The 16,213-nt window shown below is 41.4% G+C and overlaps 1 protein-coding gene and 1 long non-coding RNA gene across 2 annotated transcripts in view; one reads left to right on the top strand and one right to left on the bottom strand.

Annotated features, from left to right (window-relative positions):
* The window catches only part of LOC106621525 (xaa-Pro aminopeptidase ApepP), a 92,432-nt gene that overhangs the window by 22,934 nt on the left and 53,285 nt on the right, over positions 1-16,213 (top strand). The window contains 1 exon segment of the mRNA XM_070112981.1: positions 8,096-8,296. Within this exon segment, the coding sequence (XP_069969082.1) occupies positions 8,096-8,296 (201 nt within the window).
* On the bottom strand, positions 9,398-10,449 carry LOC118679959 (uncharacterized). Its single transcript, XR_004975495.2, has 3 exons — positions 10,361-10,449; positions 10,029-10,284; positions 9,398-9,957 (listed from the first exon to the last, which is right to left on the bottom strand). It is a non-coding gene; the product is annotated as an uncharacterized lncRNA (long non-coding RNA).

Consider the following 16,213-nt stretch of genomic DNA (forward strand, 5'->3'; position numbering starts at 1 on the left):
AAGAATCACGGTAACAATCTTTAGTACGATAAACTTCCGATAGGTTTAACCTGTAATCGATTCCTACAATAATTCTCTTTTAAAACACTCTGTTACATTTCACTGTTATCTTTGTGTTAAAATGAAACAAAATTGTGATTTTGTTGTCGTGACAAAAATATAATTAAATAATAAACATATTAATTATAGGCGTTCTTTAGCTAAAAATTATATTGTAAGTATATAATCTATATATATTTGTTAAAACTTGACATTTTGTTACAATTAAGTATTATTTGTAGAAGAAATGGGCCGAGGAAAGCATCGCCCAGCGGCAGAGAGTAAGTTTATAAAAAATTTGTAACCCGTTATACCCAAAATTATAAAAAGATCCCAAAAATATGTGTTTACTGCTGTGAAACCTCCAAAAGAATGCGAATTGAGGAGACGGCCACGTAAAACGACGTCTCAGGATGACAATTACATAGATATTTTATCAAAACGCATTTCTTTCAAGTCGTCTGTAGCTATCCAAGGAAAATTGGGTGTGGAAATTTCTTCGAAAACTGTTCCGCGTCGCCTTCTAGAGAATAATCTCTTCAGAAAGTTGTCCCGAAAAGCGAAACAATCGGATTGCTTCTGCTCCAGCGCATATCATTTGAATCGATGAAGAAAAAGTGGCGTAAGATCCTTTGGTCCGATAAATCTAATATACGTATTCGTTGAAAAGCTTCTGCTCTCAGCAATAAATAGCACTACTAGCTGTCAAGTTGGTACATCTGTCGTGAGAACACATGCAAAGTTTCAAGTCATTATGTCTATTAATTCTTTGTTTACAAGTCATTTATAGATGATGTGTCAGAGTATTTTTATAATTTAAAAAAAAATTGAATATAGCGCAGTGATTAGATTCTTTGTTGTGAAAGGTTTAAAAGCAACGAAAATTTATGAACATTTGGTAAAAGTGTATAAGGAGTCCTCACCTTCAAAACGCACCGTTAACTTTGGGCTGGTGAATTTAAACGTGGTCGTACTAGGCTTAAAGACGATACACGTGAAGGACGACCAAAAACGGCAACCACACCAGAAATAATAGAACAAGTTCATAACATTGTTAGTGAAGATCCAAGTTTGACTAAGCGTGAAATTGCCAATGCCATAGGCATCTCAGACGAATGAGTACTTCATATGTTACATAAGGAATTGCATATGAAAAAGCTGTTGAAAAAAAATTGGAACAAATTTCTCAGTATAATTTGGAGCGTTTTAGGCAGTTTTAGTTTAGCCTTTTGATAACTGTGGATGAGGTTTGGATCCTAAATTGAAACAAAAACGTTTGCAGAGGATGGAAGCTGTTTGTTCAGCTCCAAAAGGGGTGAATTTATAACGATTAGCAAAGAGGGTTATGTCATCAGTTTTTTGGGATGCAAAAGGAATTTTGTTGATGGATTATCTTCAGAAAGGTAAAACAATTAACTATATTATTGCAGCCTTATGGATCTGCCGGATGAAAAATTTCGTGGGAAATGACCTGGTTAGCAGCAAAAAAAAAAAATTTTTCATCAAGACAATGCACTTGCTCACAATGGTGTTTGAACAATGAGAAACTTCAACGAATTAAAATACGAATTGCTTGAGCCGATTTGGCTCCCAGCGACTACTACTTCTTCAGAAACCTGAAACAAGTTCCTTCGTGGAAAGCGTTTCTCGTTGAATGAAAAAGCTATTACAGCCGTAGACGGGCATTTGGCAGAGCTTCCGGAAAGTCATTATAGGGATATCATAAAATTATTGGGTGATAATTAGAATAAGTGTATTGAAGTTAAGGGAGATTATATTGAAAAAATTTATATATATTTCGTACCAAAAACAATTTTTCATTTCGAGTGCAGAAAATGGTAGGCAGCGATGGAAAATTTTGGGTTCGACGTCCAAAAAATGCTGAAATGAATCCTAGCTGTTTTGGATTCGAAAAATCATGGACCGTTATCAGTTCTGTTTAAATGAGATAAGCCTCCCCTACACATACACACCACTCTACTCGGTAAAAACTGGCGGCCCCTAGTATAACCCACTACAATACACCACACGGGACAACACAACACACCACAGAAAGCGATCCAGCGCGCTACGTATACCACTTTCGATAATTGATGAGACATTGGACAGCAGCGGTCCTGCGATTAACCTTCTTCGACATCACCACATCAACCTTTTTCGTGCAACACCGATCCGGTTCGCGACTTCCTTTGATCCCGTTCTGTAGGAGTTTGCAGGTTTCCATTCGCTACTGACACCGTCAATCGTCAATCATATACATATTTATAAGTACATTGTATCCATCAACAATAAAATCAAAATTCGATAAAATCGTATTGTGATTCAAATAAAATATTGTGTTCTCCCCAATATATTGGGTACAAATGTAATCATGGTCCTTCGAGCCATAGTGAGCGGCACTATGGATTAAAAAAAAAAAAAAAACTATATATATATATATATAGAACTATATATAACTTAAGTGAAAAAAAGTGCTGTAAAGTGGCAAAAACATTAATATATAAACACGAACGAAAAAAAAATCCACATATATTATATGTATAAACAGTGCGGTGTTAAAGTTCAGTGACCCAACAGTGTATAGTCGTATATACAACATACATATTAACAAATATGTATTCAAATAAGTGCAAATTAGGGTGAGAAAACTTAAAAAGCACAAAAAGAAAAACAAGTAAGGAAGGGATAAGTTCAGATGTAACCGAACATATTATACTCTCGCAAAGTCAAATGGTATACTCGTTTGGGATTTCTTTGTGGGTTGGCTGATATTTTCGGTAGAAGGTCAACTATAGGCACTGGGGTCCACATATTTAGTACTTAGGGGCTTAAACAGTTTTGGTTCGATTTAGACAATTTTTGGCCACAAGGTGGCATACTTTAAACGTATTATTCACGCAAAGATATAATCATTTTTGCTTGATATGCATAGTGGATAGTGAAAGAATCAAATGGAATTGAAAATGGTGTTATATGGGAAAAGGCGTGGTTGTAGTCCGATTTCGCCCATTTTCGCACTATAATATAGAAATATGAAAATAACGTTATGTACCGAATTTTGTTGAAATTGGTTAAGCAGATCTCAAGATATGGGTTTTCACCTAAAAGTGGGCTGTGCCACGCCCACTGTCTAATTTGGAACGCGGTTCCTATAAAGTCATCTCATACCATCCCAGAGATAAAATTTAATGTCACTTTTAAAAACTTTTTTTTTGCAAATAGTTGTGCATAAAATCCTCCGGTGGACATCAACGAATCAATTTAACCTCTTCGATTGAGTTTATGCTACACATACCTCATTTGAGAATTACTTTAATACAATTTTCGCCGACGGGAAGTAATATATAGTAATAAAATTGAGTGGGTTAAGTATAAGTTGATCAATAAATGTTGAATTCTTTCGCAACATTTTTTAAAATAAAGTTTTGCCAACACCTGAAGGTATTTCCACGGCTTTTATTTTTGTTACAAGATTATAAATGTTCGGTTAACCTGAACTTAGCCCTTCTTTACTTGTTAATTCATAATTGAACTCTCTCGAGAAATATTAATATACAAACTAAATAACTTGTATATTTTCTTTACTTAGTTCTAAATACGGTTTTTATTTCTTAAATTAGGGTTTAAGAATTTTGCACATAAATTTAAAAACTCTAGCTATGAATACGAATTTCGTATCATAAGTATTAGTAGCAGGAACAACAGTAGCACCCGCCGCTTTAACATCAAAACTCTAGTTGAGTCTTACAATCACAGTAGAATTGGCAGTAGGTATATGGAATACAGATATTTGCGGCAGTTGTTGCTAACGATTTTGATTGAATTTTGATTTGTTTGTATATTATACTACAAGGTGCGTTCCAAAGTAAACATGACTTTTAAAAAAAGGACAGAAGAAATGGTTTTATCAGCAAAATCAATTAATTTTATTCAAAATAGTGTCCTTCTGCTTTAATACAGCTTTTTGCACATCCAAAAGCATGTCGAATGAGTGTTTTAGCCCGGTATTGTCGCCAGTATGCCGGTGCAAGCCTTTTGAATGGCCTCCACGTCTGCATAACGCTTTCCTTTCATCGGCAAATGCATTTTTCCGAAAAGGTAGAAGTCATGCCATATCAGGTGAATACCGGGAGTGGTTGATTGTTAAAATGTGATTTTTGGTCAAATAATCGGCCACAAGCGTCGATCGATGAGACGGCGCATTATCGTGCAACAAACGCCAACTTCCATCTTCGCGATATTCGGGCCGAACACGTCAAATACGGCGCACCAAACGCTTCACAACTCCAAGGTAGAATACCACATTAACGTTTTGGCCGGGTGGAACAAATTCTTTGTGGACAATACCCTTCGAATCATAAAAACAAATCAGCATTGACTTCTCCAGGCGCGATTTTTTGGGTTTCGGCTCATTTCTCGTGTATGTCCTTACGACCACTTTGAAAACGTGGAAACCACTCATGCGCTCTGCTACGGGATAGGCAATCATCGCCATAAACTTGTTTCATCAATTGAAACGTTTCGGTAAAAGTTTTACCAATTTTAAAACAAAATTTAATGTTGGCTCTTTGTTCAAAGCTCATTTTCGCACCGATGGAAAAAACATACTGACACTTAAAACGCGTTAACTTCACTTCCAATAGATGAAATGTCATGAAATTTTTACTGGAAGTCGATAAAGGATAGCAGATTCTAACGCACTTGTTGACATATAGATGGCGCCACTAGAGTTTACTTTGGAACGCACCTTGTATATAACTGTATAATATATAATAATATATATAATATAATAATATAATATATTGTATAATAATATAATATATTGTATAATAATATAATATATTGTATAATAATATAATATAAAATATAATATATAGCAATAATATAATATATGATAAGTATATATTTGGTTGGAAAGAAATATTTCAAATGAGTGATGAAATATAACGTCTTCTTTGATTTATTTTAGCACGTTATATTATTTCTTGTTGCGGTTATTTTTTCCCCGCTTAGGTGGTAAGATTCAAATTAGTTGTCATCGAAGTCATCTAACGGTAGGCACAGGAAACGTGATGATTTAACAGGGTCGGACTATAGATGTGTTAGATGAGTGGGATTCGTTGGGCATGCAAAGAGGTGAAGAGGCATGCACGGAGTACATGTATTTGATATGTCAGGGTCGATTCTGGATAAGTAGGAGTTTAACCTGGTACAGTATACAGAACAATATTGTGCAAGGGTCCCTTTTGATTCTCGGTGCGACTCGAGCTTTTCGTCTGCAATGAGTATTTTTTTGACTCCAAGTATGTCGTCGACTTTATCAAGGAAAGACCTCTTGATATTCCTAGGAGGGACTCCGCTTCGAGTAGACGACTGCAGGGATGGTGCAGTGCGAACTGCTGGCTAGGTAGGTAGGTAGATAGGTAAAGTGGCTGTCATTCGACACACTTAGGCCTTTAGGAGGCCCATTGTGATACCACTGGGACTGTGATCCCTTCACTCTATTGGCTTCTTTCTGAACCACCCCGTGCTTCTGATGAACTTCATCAGCGAGACAAGTTTTATCTGTGCAACCTCCGAGACGTCGTCAAGAAACCCACGACCGATGGTTGCGATTCTTTTTTTATACAGTGCTGCGCAATCGCATAGAAGATGTTTAATGGTCTCCTCCTCTTCTACTTCCTGACAGCTTCTACAATAGTCGTTATATGGCGTGCCAAGACTACTTGCATATCTGTCACTGACACTCGGCTATATTAATGACATGTTTGTCGATTAAGTATCTACAAGTAGCCAGAGGCATATTTATGTCCTCCTTACAAGGATCTAGTTGTAGGGTGGTGCCTGTTCTGGCTAGTTCATCTGCTACGCAGTTCCCAGGGATGTCACTGTGTCCTGGGACGCATTGCAGATTTACCGTGAAATGGGATGACAGATCCGCTAGAAGATCATGGCAATCTTTCACTGTCTTCGACGAAATCCTATGAAACATCAGAGATTTCAAAGCCGCCGTGCTGTCTGTATATATAAATATATTCCTTGTTGTGAGCACACTCCTTGTCAGTACAAGAAGGCTTTCTTTAATGGCGGTGACCTCCGCTTAAAAGGCACTGCAGTGGTCTAGTAACCGGAAGGCGATTTAGCCGAGAAGACACCGCCGCCTACTCGGTTATCCAGTTTGGAACCATCCGTATAGAAGCTTATCCCTGCTTCCTTGTCCACTGCGTCTCTTTCCCACTCCTCTCTGGAGGGGAAGGCAATATTGAGGACCGGATTTAGGTTCAGCTCCATAGGATTGCGAAAATCCGTAGTTATGGGAAGAAACGGGAACTTTCTAAGTATCATAGAATGACCCTTGTTACTGCCGACTAGTAGGGAGGATTCATTCAGTCTCAGAGCTGACTTCGCTGCCATTTGCTTGCAATACAGATCTGTTGGCTGCAAGTGTAAAATTATGTTGAGTGCTTAGCTTGGCGTAGTTCTGAGAGCTCCACTGATGCAAATACTAGCTGCTCTTTGTACACTTTCCATGATTATGATCGCATATTTCTTTTCTGTAATTGGCCACCATACTACTATACCGTAGGTCATAATCGGCCTTACAATCGCTGTGTACAGCCAGTGAGCCACCCGAGGTGTCAGTCCCCATCTGGACCCCACCATTCTTTTACATGTGTAAAGCGCTGTAGCTGCTTTCTTTACCCTCGCTTCCAAGTTTTGTTTCCAAGAAAGCTTCCTGTCCAAAATTCGTCCCTGGCTTAAATAGCTCGTGTACTTTTTCGGGTCGGAGCAGGCATACCCATCGAATTGAATTTTAACCCGATCGTCAAGTCTCTTCGAATTGGACGAGGCCTTGACTGAAGACCGGGGCTAGTGAAAAAGTTAAATTTTCAAGGAAACACAACAAGTGAAATTGTTAAGATCCTCCAGAGCCTTGATGTTAACCGCAGATTCCTTTAACATACTGTGGTTCGATTTAGGAAAACTGGTAGTATTAAAATTAAAAAACCTGGTCGCAGTTAAACGATCAGAACTCAAAGTCTGGTGAAGATTGTACCTAGGCGAATAAGGAAAAATTGTACAAGTTCTGGAAAGAAAATGGCTAAAAACCTAACTGTGAGTCGAAAAACCACCAGAAACATTATTAAAAAAATTTGAGAAGGAAGACAGATTCTCATAAAGCAAGAATTGTTCAGCAGTGGTGCGAAGACAATATGACCTATTTCATTTCAGCGGATGAATACCCCCTTCTTTTCCGGATTGGAATTCTTTGGATATGGAGATAATTATTTGATGGGGAAATTAACGAATATAAAAAACTTAAAACTGGGCCAGTTTAAGCGCCATTTGCACAGAATTAGGGACGAAATTCGAGAAAAAGTTAGGCGTACCTTTAAAACCTTTGAAAGGCGAATGGTTAAATAATGCAATAGTTTAACTATTGTAATAAATAAAACAAGTTTTACGCCTAACCTTAGTATAAATTTGTTATTTTTTGCGGGAAATTAGGTGCGACAGTTTTTAAGGCCCACGCTGTATATATTAAATATTTGGAGCTCGACATCATTAGACCGGACAGCTATGCCCTGAAATTAAATTGTAGTATCCTTGTGGTTGATGTCGCCGTCGATTGGACAATGTTGCACTGTGTTGTGTAGTACGAAGGCTAGGCTTCTACCACTATCTCGCTCGCGATCCTTACATACAATATTGAAACCTGTACAACTCGGAAGATCTGATCGGAAACATTGGTTGTTTTTAATAATCTATTTATGTAGAATTCTTCCTCTAGTTGTTAAATGTGTTTTTGTCCATAATCTTCCTTCTTTAATAATTTGTTCATTTAAATTATTTGGTGTTTCTTTTTTGTATTGTACTACAAAAGGGATAATTAAACTTTTTACTAGTTTTTTTATAATCAATCATTTTGCGATACTAAACTTTAATGGGACACTCACTCGCATTTCGTTCATGAAAAATAATTTGTATTCAAAGTTTAAATCTATGTGTTCATTGGCAAGCGAGTACTTTCTAAACTCAATTTATTATATTTCAGATTGCACATTATTGCCTGTTGAAAAAAATTTAGTTGATCTCGTTTGGAAAGAGCAACCAAATATAAGATCAAACCCTGTCCTGTATTTAGAACAAAAATTCTCAGGTGTAACAGTTGCAGATAAATGGAAAGATGTCAAAAATAAAATGTCTGACAAGAAGGCTTGTGCGTTGGTGATAACAGCTTTGGATGAAATTGCATGTAAGTAGCTATGTTTTTTTTTATAAATGCTAGTATTATCGGTATGATTCCCGGTACTTCGTATGACTATCAATTATTATAATTAATAAAAGTTCTACCAGAGACATACCATATATTACAATAAAATCAATTCTCACAACAGCCAGTTCTATGTTACCGAAATTGACGAATTTTATCCGGCCAAAAACTGTTATTTCGATGATCGAATCCTGTTTTGATCGGTAAGCAATAAACGAAACCTGTTATCATTAGAGCAACTCCAAGTAGCCGGGCTCTATATCCTCCAAGCTGGCATTAATTCCAATCCGCGCCCAAAGGAACTTTCGACGATTTCTGCAGGTTTTATGGTAAAAACTATGAAGATAATAGGGATTTAACAAATATTGGCTTCGTTGTCATTGTGTTAAGACACACAGGAAGTCGACCGCCTAGGTAGGTGGCCTCATGCTGCCAACGTATAACAGCGACATAAGCCTCTACGGCTTAATTGCATAGCCGTTCTAGTTCTTCTATATCCTCCGCGGATATATTGCAGTAGCGACATCCTCCACGTGTTCATCATGCCCAACGAAGGGTGTGGTAACCCCTTTTTCACGTGAAATCAAACTTTTACAATTTATCGGCTATGATCTTCAGAATAAGAACAAAAAAATAGTCGATTTTATGAGAAGGGAAGGAATATCGATACTTGTGGTCCAAACCAAGTTATACATCCACGCAGATCTTCTGAATCGCGTAGGTTTCAACGTCTTATGTAAAAATCGCAGGCGAGATAATGGTGGCGGCCTAGTTGAGAATCTCAAAGTAGATTTCTCAAAACAAAAGGTAGAAATTGTGTTCGACGGGTTCTATCTTGTGTAATTAACTTCATATAGTGGGTTCAAAATTTCCGATTCAAATTCATGAAGCGTCTAACTAAAGCTGTAAAAATAATTAAAGTATTTTGAACATTACCTTACCGTTTTGGTTGTTTACTGTCGTCTTAATGTCAATTTGGATCAATAGTACTTGGGACAAATACATTATAAATAGCGACTTTTTACAACGAAGACTGAAAAAGTTAGGTTCCATTGATTGCAAATTTTTTGTACTGACCTGAAGTTACTTTTGGCGTACTGTACTCTTGAAGATAGACGCTACGGAATGATACCCCTGCTGCGCTGGTAGAATGTTTAAATAGAAGGCTCCACGAGGTTGTACAATCTGCCACAAGACATCCAAGGTGTATTTTCCCAGGAAAAGGACAGTTCGCTGAAGCATATTCTTACTGCGCAAGGGTTCTCTGTGAGAATATGTCTAAAACTTTAGATTTATAAGAGCCATCCACTATTTTACAGAAGCTTTGTGTCAATATCTTTTGGCCTTCTTTTACAGGCAAGTCATTCGTTGCCACACTCCTACGCGCTTTTTTCAAAAGTTGTATAGTTGTCCAAGGTTCACAATATGCCAAGATGACTCAACCTTCAGATTTCAGTTCAGAGAGAGAACACTTTATCAACCTTTTTCTCTAAGATTCATCCGCTTTGAAATCTGTAGAATAATACTAGGAACCACTCGAGAAGGTTCAGTTTGTCCACTTCAATATATGAACCAGCATTTTTAAACCTTTTAGGTCCCATGTTTTCCTTTTAACCTTCAAAAAGCAGCATATATGGCCGTCGCTACAATACTAAACTCTTAGCCTTATATATATAATATAATATATTATATATTCAATATATACGTTACGTACACAGGAAAATTCAATTTAAGTGACCGCATATGTATGCTAGCATTACATTACAAAAGTTTTCTGTCTTGATAATGCTAGTTGTAATTAAAATTGTATATTCCTTCGAATCTGAGGATGTTACATCTTTCCACGGGTCCATCCATGACATATGTATGTTCTTTTGCAAAGTGTAACTTGGCTACCTTATTTGAGTGTTTTAATGCTGGCTTTGACTTCATATAGAAGAATATGAATTTCCGTTTTTCCATTTTAAAGTCTAGCATATATTGATGCGAGAGATGATATAAAATTGTATTATAATTATTAACCGATCTGAATTCTGCTGAACTTACTAATATAACGACATTAAACATATTGTTTGAATTTCGCTTCAAAACGTTCACAAATGCAAAATTAACAGCAAATTTTTAGCTCTCTTCAATCTAAATATTTAAAACAAGAGAGAAACACAACAGAAAATATTGAACAAACATGGTGATGATATTGCTTTGTTTCTTTGAATATAAAATTGTACTTGTGGTATTTGTGAATTATTGATGCCAAAGACAATTAATTTTTGAACAAATCTATTTTAATAGAAAACCATGAACAAATGACTTTACAAAATAATCCGAAACAAAATATAAAATGTTATATCTATAGGGTGATACATTTCAAGTTTCTCTACTTTTTTTTACAGAAAAAAAACACAGAACTTTCAAATTGAATGAGAAAAGTTTATTGTCATTTAAAAGGAAATTCTTTAGCATTTATTTTTTTTGAAGATTATCTCTTTCAAATGTTGACCAACGGTTGTGTGTATCACCTAAAAGTACTCAATATAGATATAGAGTTATATAATTGTATGTATAAAAGGTGACTCATTTCAGGTTGGCTAGATAAGTTACGTCTCCCCCTCCATGCACGCCACTGAGCGCCAACACAACAAGAAGACTCCAACCACTAACACACACCACCCCTTCAGACATCACACCACGCAGACCGCCCACACATACACACCACAACTCTCTTTAAAAGTGCTGGAAAGTGGTTTAACGTTCATATATACACGTAAAACACAAAAAATATATATATATTATATAAATATATAATATATACATATATAACCAGCGACTGGAAAGTGCTGTGCATTGAAAAAAAATATGTTAAAAAGTTTATTTCAACAAAAACAGACGAATTAAGTGATTAAAGTGTGGAGTGACATAAACATATATAGGTTAGGTTAGGAGGTCGATCCCAGAAGGGATCCCACTTGGACAGCTTAAGACGCCAGTCCGTTGTGATACCTACGACTCCTATAGTCCGGATCAAAAGACCCTTACAAGTCGACAAGACGTCTTGTGCTGACTACAAACTTGTTAAGACGGCCAATATCCATTACGGATAGGTATTCAGGACCGCCAAACGTGTGATTGCCGAGATATTTCAATCGCAGCCTAGCGAATGCCGGACATTGGAGGAGAAAGTGCTGGGATGATTCCACCTCGCCCTCCTCCATACAACTTTGGCAACTGGCGTCGGGTAGTACACCAAGCCGTACCGCATGAGTGCCCATTGGACAGTGTCCAGTGAGAACTCCTACAATAGCGGCTAGATGCACTTTGCTCAGGGCGAGAAGTTCCCCCGACCTCCTGCGATCCACTCTTGGCCAGAAGGATCTCGCGGTCGCACAGGACCTAGTCGTCGACCAACGTCTGCTGAGTGCACGCGAGGTCCATTGATCCAAAGTTAGAGCACAGGACGCTAACGGAGATCCTACCCGATCCCATTCCGATGTGAGCGGGGCAAAGGTGCCCCCCCTGGCTAGCTCATCGGCTTTGCAGTTTCCAGCGATTCCGCTGTGACCAGGCACCCAAAGAGCCTGATGTTGAAATAACCAGACGCTACCTCTAAAGAGGACAGACACTCCTTGACTAGCTTTGATTGCACGGTACGCGCGCTCAAAGCTAGTATTGCTGCCCTACTATCAGAGTGAATTCTCACTTCTACAAACGAGGCTGCACTACGCAGCAGTACTTCTACCGCCGCCTTAATAGCAGCCACTTCCGCCTGAAAAACACTACAGTGATCCGGTAGCCTGAAGCTAAGACTGAGAGCTCCTTACAGAAAACCCCCCCTCCAACCTTCCCTCCTAGCCTCGATCCATCCGTGAAAAAGCTCACCGCGCCTCTTCTCCAACGGCTTCTTCCCACTCACATGTCCCTCGTTGGGATATGAGCGGAGAAGGAACCGCCTCGAGTGGCTACAGTGACGCAGTGATCTATATTTTCCGGGATGCAGCTGAAGGAGGAAAGAATTTCGGAGTGCCCTTGTTCGGACCTCCTCAAAAGCCCAGCTTCCCTGAGCCTTAGAGCACACTTCGCGGTAATGCACCTACCGGCAATGTCCACAGGTGCTATGTTTAAAATAGCATTAAGAGCTAGTGTCGGTGTGGTCCGCAGTGCACCGGAGATTCCGATGAGCGCCGCTCTTTGGACCCTTTCAAGCTTTTTAGCCAGTGTGGTCCTCTCGAGCGCCCTCCACCAGACGAACACACCATAGAATATTATTGGCTTAACTACGGTTTCGTAGAGCCAGAACACCACCTTAGGTGAGAGTCCCCACCTTTTCCCAATAGCCCCTTTGCAGCAGTATAAGGCGACCGAAGCCTTCTTAACTCTCTCCTCTATATTTGGCCTCCAGGAAAGTTTTCTATCGAGGATGAGCCCTAGGTATTTCACTTTTTCAGCAGGCTGAAGAAGTGAACCCCCGAAGGAAGGGAGAGGCACATTTGATATCTTATACCTCCTGGTAAATAAAACCAATTCGGTTTTACTTGGGTTGACGGCTAGGCCGCTTCTATTCGCCCACCTAGATACCACGTTCAGGTACCCTTCGGTGAGCTCGTAAACGGTATTCAGGAACTTTCCCTTAACCATAAGAACCACGTCGTCAGCGTATGCTGTCACCCGACAGCCTTGCGTCTCGAGTTCTATAAGTAGGTCATTAACCACCATTATCCAGAGCAGTGGGGAGAGCACTCCCCCCTGCGGAGTTCCCCTATTCACTTTTCTGGTGGCCTTGGCACCACCCCACTCCGCTGCGACAGTTCTGTCGCAAAGAAGACTAAAAATAAGGTGCTTGAGGTTAGATTCTACCTCAAACTTTTCGAGGGCTTTAACCACTGCCTCTGGTCGCACATTGTTGAAGGCCCCCTCGATGTCGAGGAAGGTGCCCACAGCAAATTCCTTGTGCTTGAGAGCTATCTCCAGCCATGACACTACATCATGCAAAGCAGTGTCGACTGACTTACCTTTGATATATGCATGCTGCGCCCGTAACAGTTTACCCCTCGGTATTCTGCTCCTAATGTACAGATCCATAAGCCTCTCCAGTGTTTTCAACAAAAACGAGGATAGGCTGATGGGTCTGAAATCTTTCGCACAGACGTGAGAGCTTTTGCCGGCCTTCGGAATGAAAGCAACCTTAACCTGTCTCCAGACCCTTGGGACATGGCCTAATCTGACGCAGTTCGCGTAGATAGGGGCCAGCCAGCTCAATGACATCTTGATCGTGCGCTGCAATTGCGCAGGAATAATGCCATCGGGCCCCGGGGACTTAAAGGGCTTGAAGGATTTCAGCGCCCAAGTAAGGTGACGATCGTCCAGAAGGTCCAAGAAGGCTGTACAGCCCTCCTGCAGCTCCCCCAGTGAAACTTCTTCAGCAGAGTGATTTAGTGGAAAATGACCATCCAGGAGTAGTTTCAACGACTCCTCGCTACACGTTGTCCAACTACTGTCTGCATTTTTTAGATACCCAACTGGAGTAGGATTTTTTGCGAGAATGCGCCTAAATCGTGAGGACTCATGACAGCCCTCTACACTACCGCAAAAGGCTCTCCAAGAAACTCTCTTGGCTTTCTTCAACTCGGACTTGTAGATGGCCAGTCCGGCCTTGTACAACGCCCAGTCGTCGCCAGAGCCGCTTCTACGGGCTTTGTTGAACAGTCTTCTGCTCAAAGATCTGATCTCCGTTAGCTCCGAAGTCCACCAAGGGGGTTTCCCTTTGATTTTCTGAGTTCTCAGAGGACAGGAGCTGTCAAGAGTAGTTCTACTAACAGAGCTGAAAATCTCGACGAGCTCATCAACCGCATCCGCCGATAGGATCGAATCCCTGTCGGGTGCGGGTGGCAGAGCTGATCGAAGCTTCCTGCAGTACCGGACCCAGTTGGTATTCCTAAAATTTCTATAGGTTTTGAGTTCCGGGCATGAGGCTTTCAAGCTGAAACCAATATATCTATGATCCGAGAATGAATGGTCGTCTAGAACCCTCCATTCCGAAATCAAGGGAGCGATTTCTCTAGAGGCTAGCGTAATGTCAAGGACTTCCGCTCTGCTAGCAGTAACAAAAGTAGGGCTGTTCCCCCTATTACAAATAGACAGATCTACTCTACAAATAAAATCAAAGAGTGACTCACCTCTTGTGTTAATGTCCGAGCTCCCCCAGACGGTGTGCCTTGAATTTGCATCCGAGCCTATTAAGACACCGGCTCCTTTGCGCCTGGCCTCTGCCAGGGCTCTTCTCAGCAGGTTCGGAGGTGGCTCCACCTCGTCGTCGTGCGGCATGTAGGCTGAGAACAGCCAGAGTTCTCCAGTGCTGTCCTCCAGTCTAGCAGCGACGACGTCCTCGTTGCTGAAATTATGTAAAAGAAAAACGTTAAGTTCGTTTCTGATCAACAAGCAGGCTCTGGTTCTACCTGTACTGTTTGCGGCCAGGAGCTTGTGGCTCTTTGTCCTTAGACCAGAGATACCGTTGCTGCTCAGCCACGGTTCCTGGATAAGGACAACGTCGGCTTCGTCCCGTCCTAGACGAAGCACTAGATCGGCGGAGGCCGCCTTCGAGTGCTGGAGGTTAATTTGGAGGATCCTCATCCTCCAAACTCCTCTCCAGCAGTGCGAGTTCCGCACCTTCATCCGTACTATCGACCCCAGAAGCCTCAAACAGACGGTCGAGACTGAAAACGGATCCATCATCGACTGACGACCCCCTCGAAGCCATAGCTTATAGCCCCCTTTGCACTGCTGAGAGGAGCGAGGGACTCCTTATTTAGGGGTATCAGCGCTTGCCGATATGGTTCCTCGGTCCTCTCCAGCCTAACCACCTTCCAGTCCTGGGTGGGAAGAGATGGATTGCAGTACCGCAATATCTCTTCAATTTCGGTCGGGGTGGAGGGTTCGGCCGGAAGCCAGACACGAGCACGAGGTCGCATCGGAAGATCCGATTTGGCCACCGCCTCGAGCCTTGCTCCCTTCCATACTTCCCCCACCCTGGCTACCGCCTCCTTATAAAGGAATGCCGACCGTTCGTCGGCACACCTTACAAGTTTGTGTAAGCCGAGATTCCACCCGGCACTTTCACATCTAGGGGGTGGTCCAGGGCTTCCCCTGACCACCTTTATGAACACTGCGGAGATAGCAGCCGCTACCCGCTTCCACTCTTCATGGGAGATGGCTCCATCTCCCCTGCTGCTGTCGTATACCCCGAGCTCAATTGAGCTGGCGAGTTTAGCGATTTCGCTAAACATCGGTGCCGCTCCGACTCGAGGCTTCTTACCGAGGGAGGATTCCCCCTCCTGCGACCTCTGTCGCTTCATCGACGCGGGGGGTACGCTCGGCCCCCCTTTCCCGACATTGACGTCGCTTAGCACCCTTTTGGCCCACTCAAGTGTGCTAGCATGCTGATCAGTTTCCTGGTCAGCCTGCTTGCCACCGTAGCGCTCCAAAATCTTGGTAGCCAGCCGACGGTCCGACTTCAGCTTTTTAGCTGTAGTCTGGCGTTTCCCCCCGGAGCCCTTAGCTTTCACTGAGGACCCCGCGCCCCCCATGTACTTAACAGAGGTTCCTCTGCTAGTGCTGGCGATTCCGCCGCGCACTTCTGTCCTACCTAAGGTGTCCGTCGGCAGATTCCTGCCCACTCCCACCAAGTTACCGCCCCTAGCGATGGTAAGCCGGTCACCCCCGGAATTGTTCTTCTCACCCTTCGGCGGAGACGGTTTCGTCCCCATCGGTGAGGATGCCCCCCCCAGGGAACTGTCCACTTTTGCAGAGGTCGATTTCGACCCGCTTCCTCCCTCATCCTTGTTTAAGTTTTGTTGTTGTTTTGTATTCATTGTAATTAGGTCCCCACTCAGAGCCGCTATCCGTCTC

Source organism: Bactrocera oleae, chromosome 2, assembly GCF_042242935.1.
Source record: "Bactrocera oleae isolate idBacOlea1 chromosome 2, idBacOlea1, whole genome shotgun sequence".
Taxonomy (NCBI): domain Eukaryota; kingdom Metazoa; phylum Arthropoda; class Insecta; order Diptera; family Tephritidae; genus Bactrocera; species Bactrocera oleae.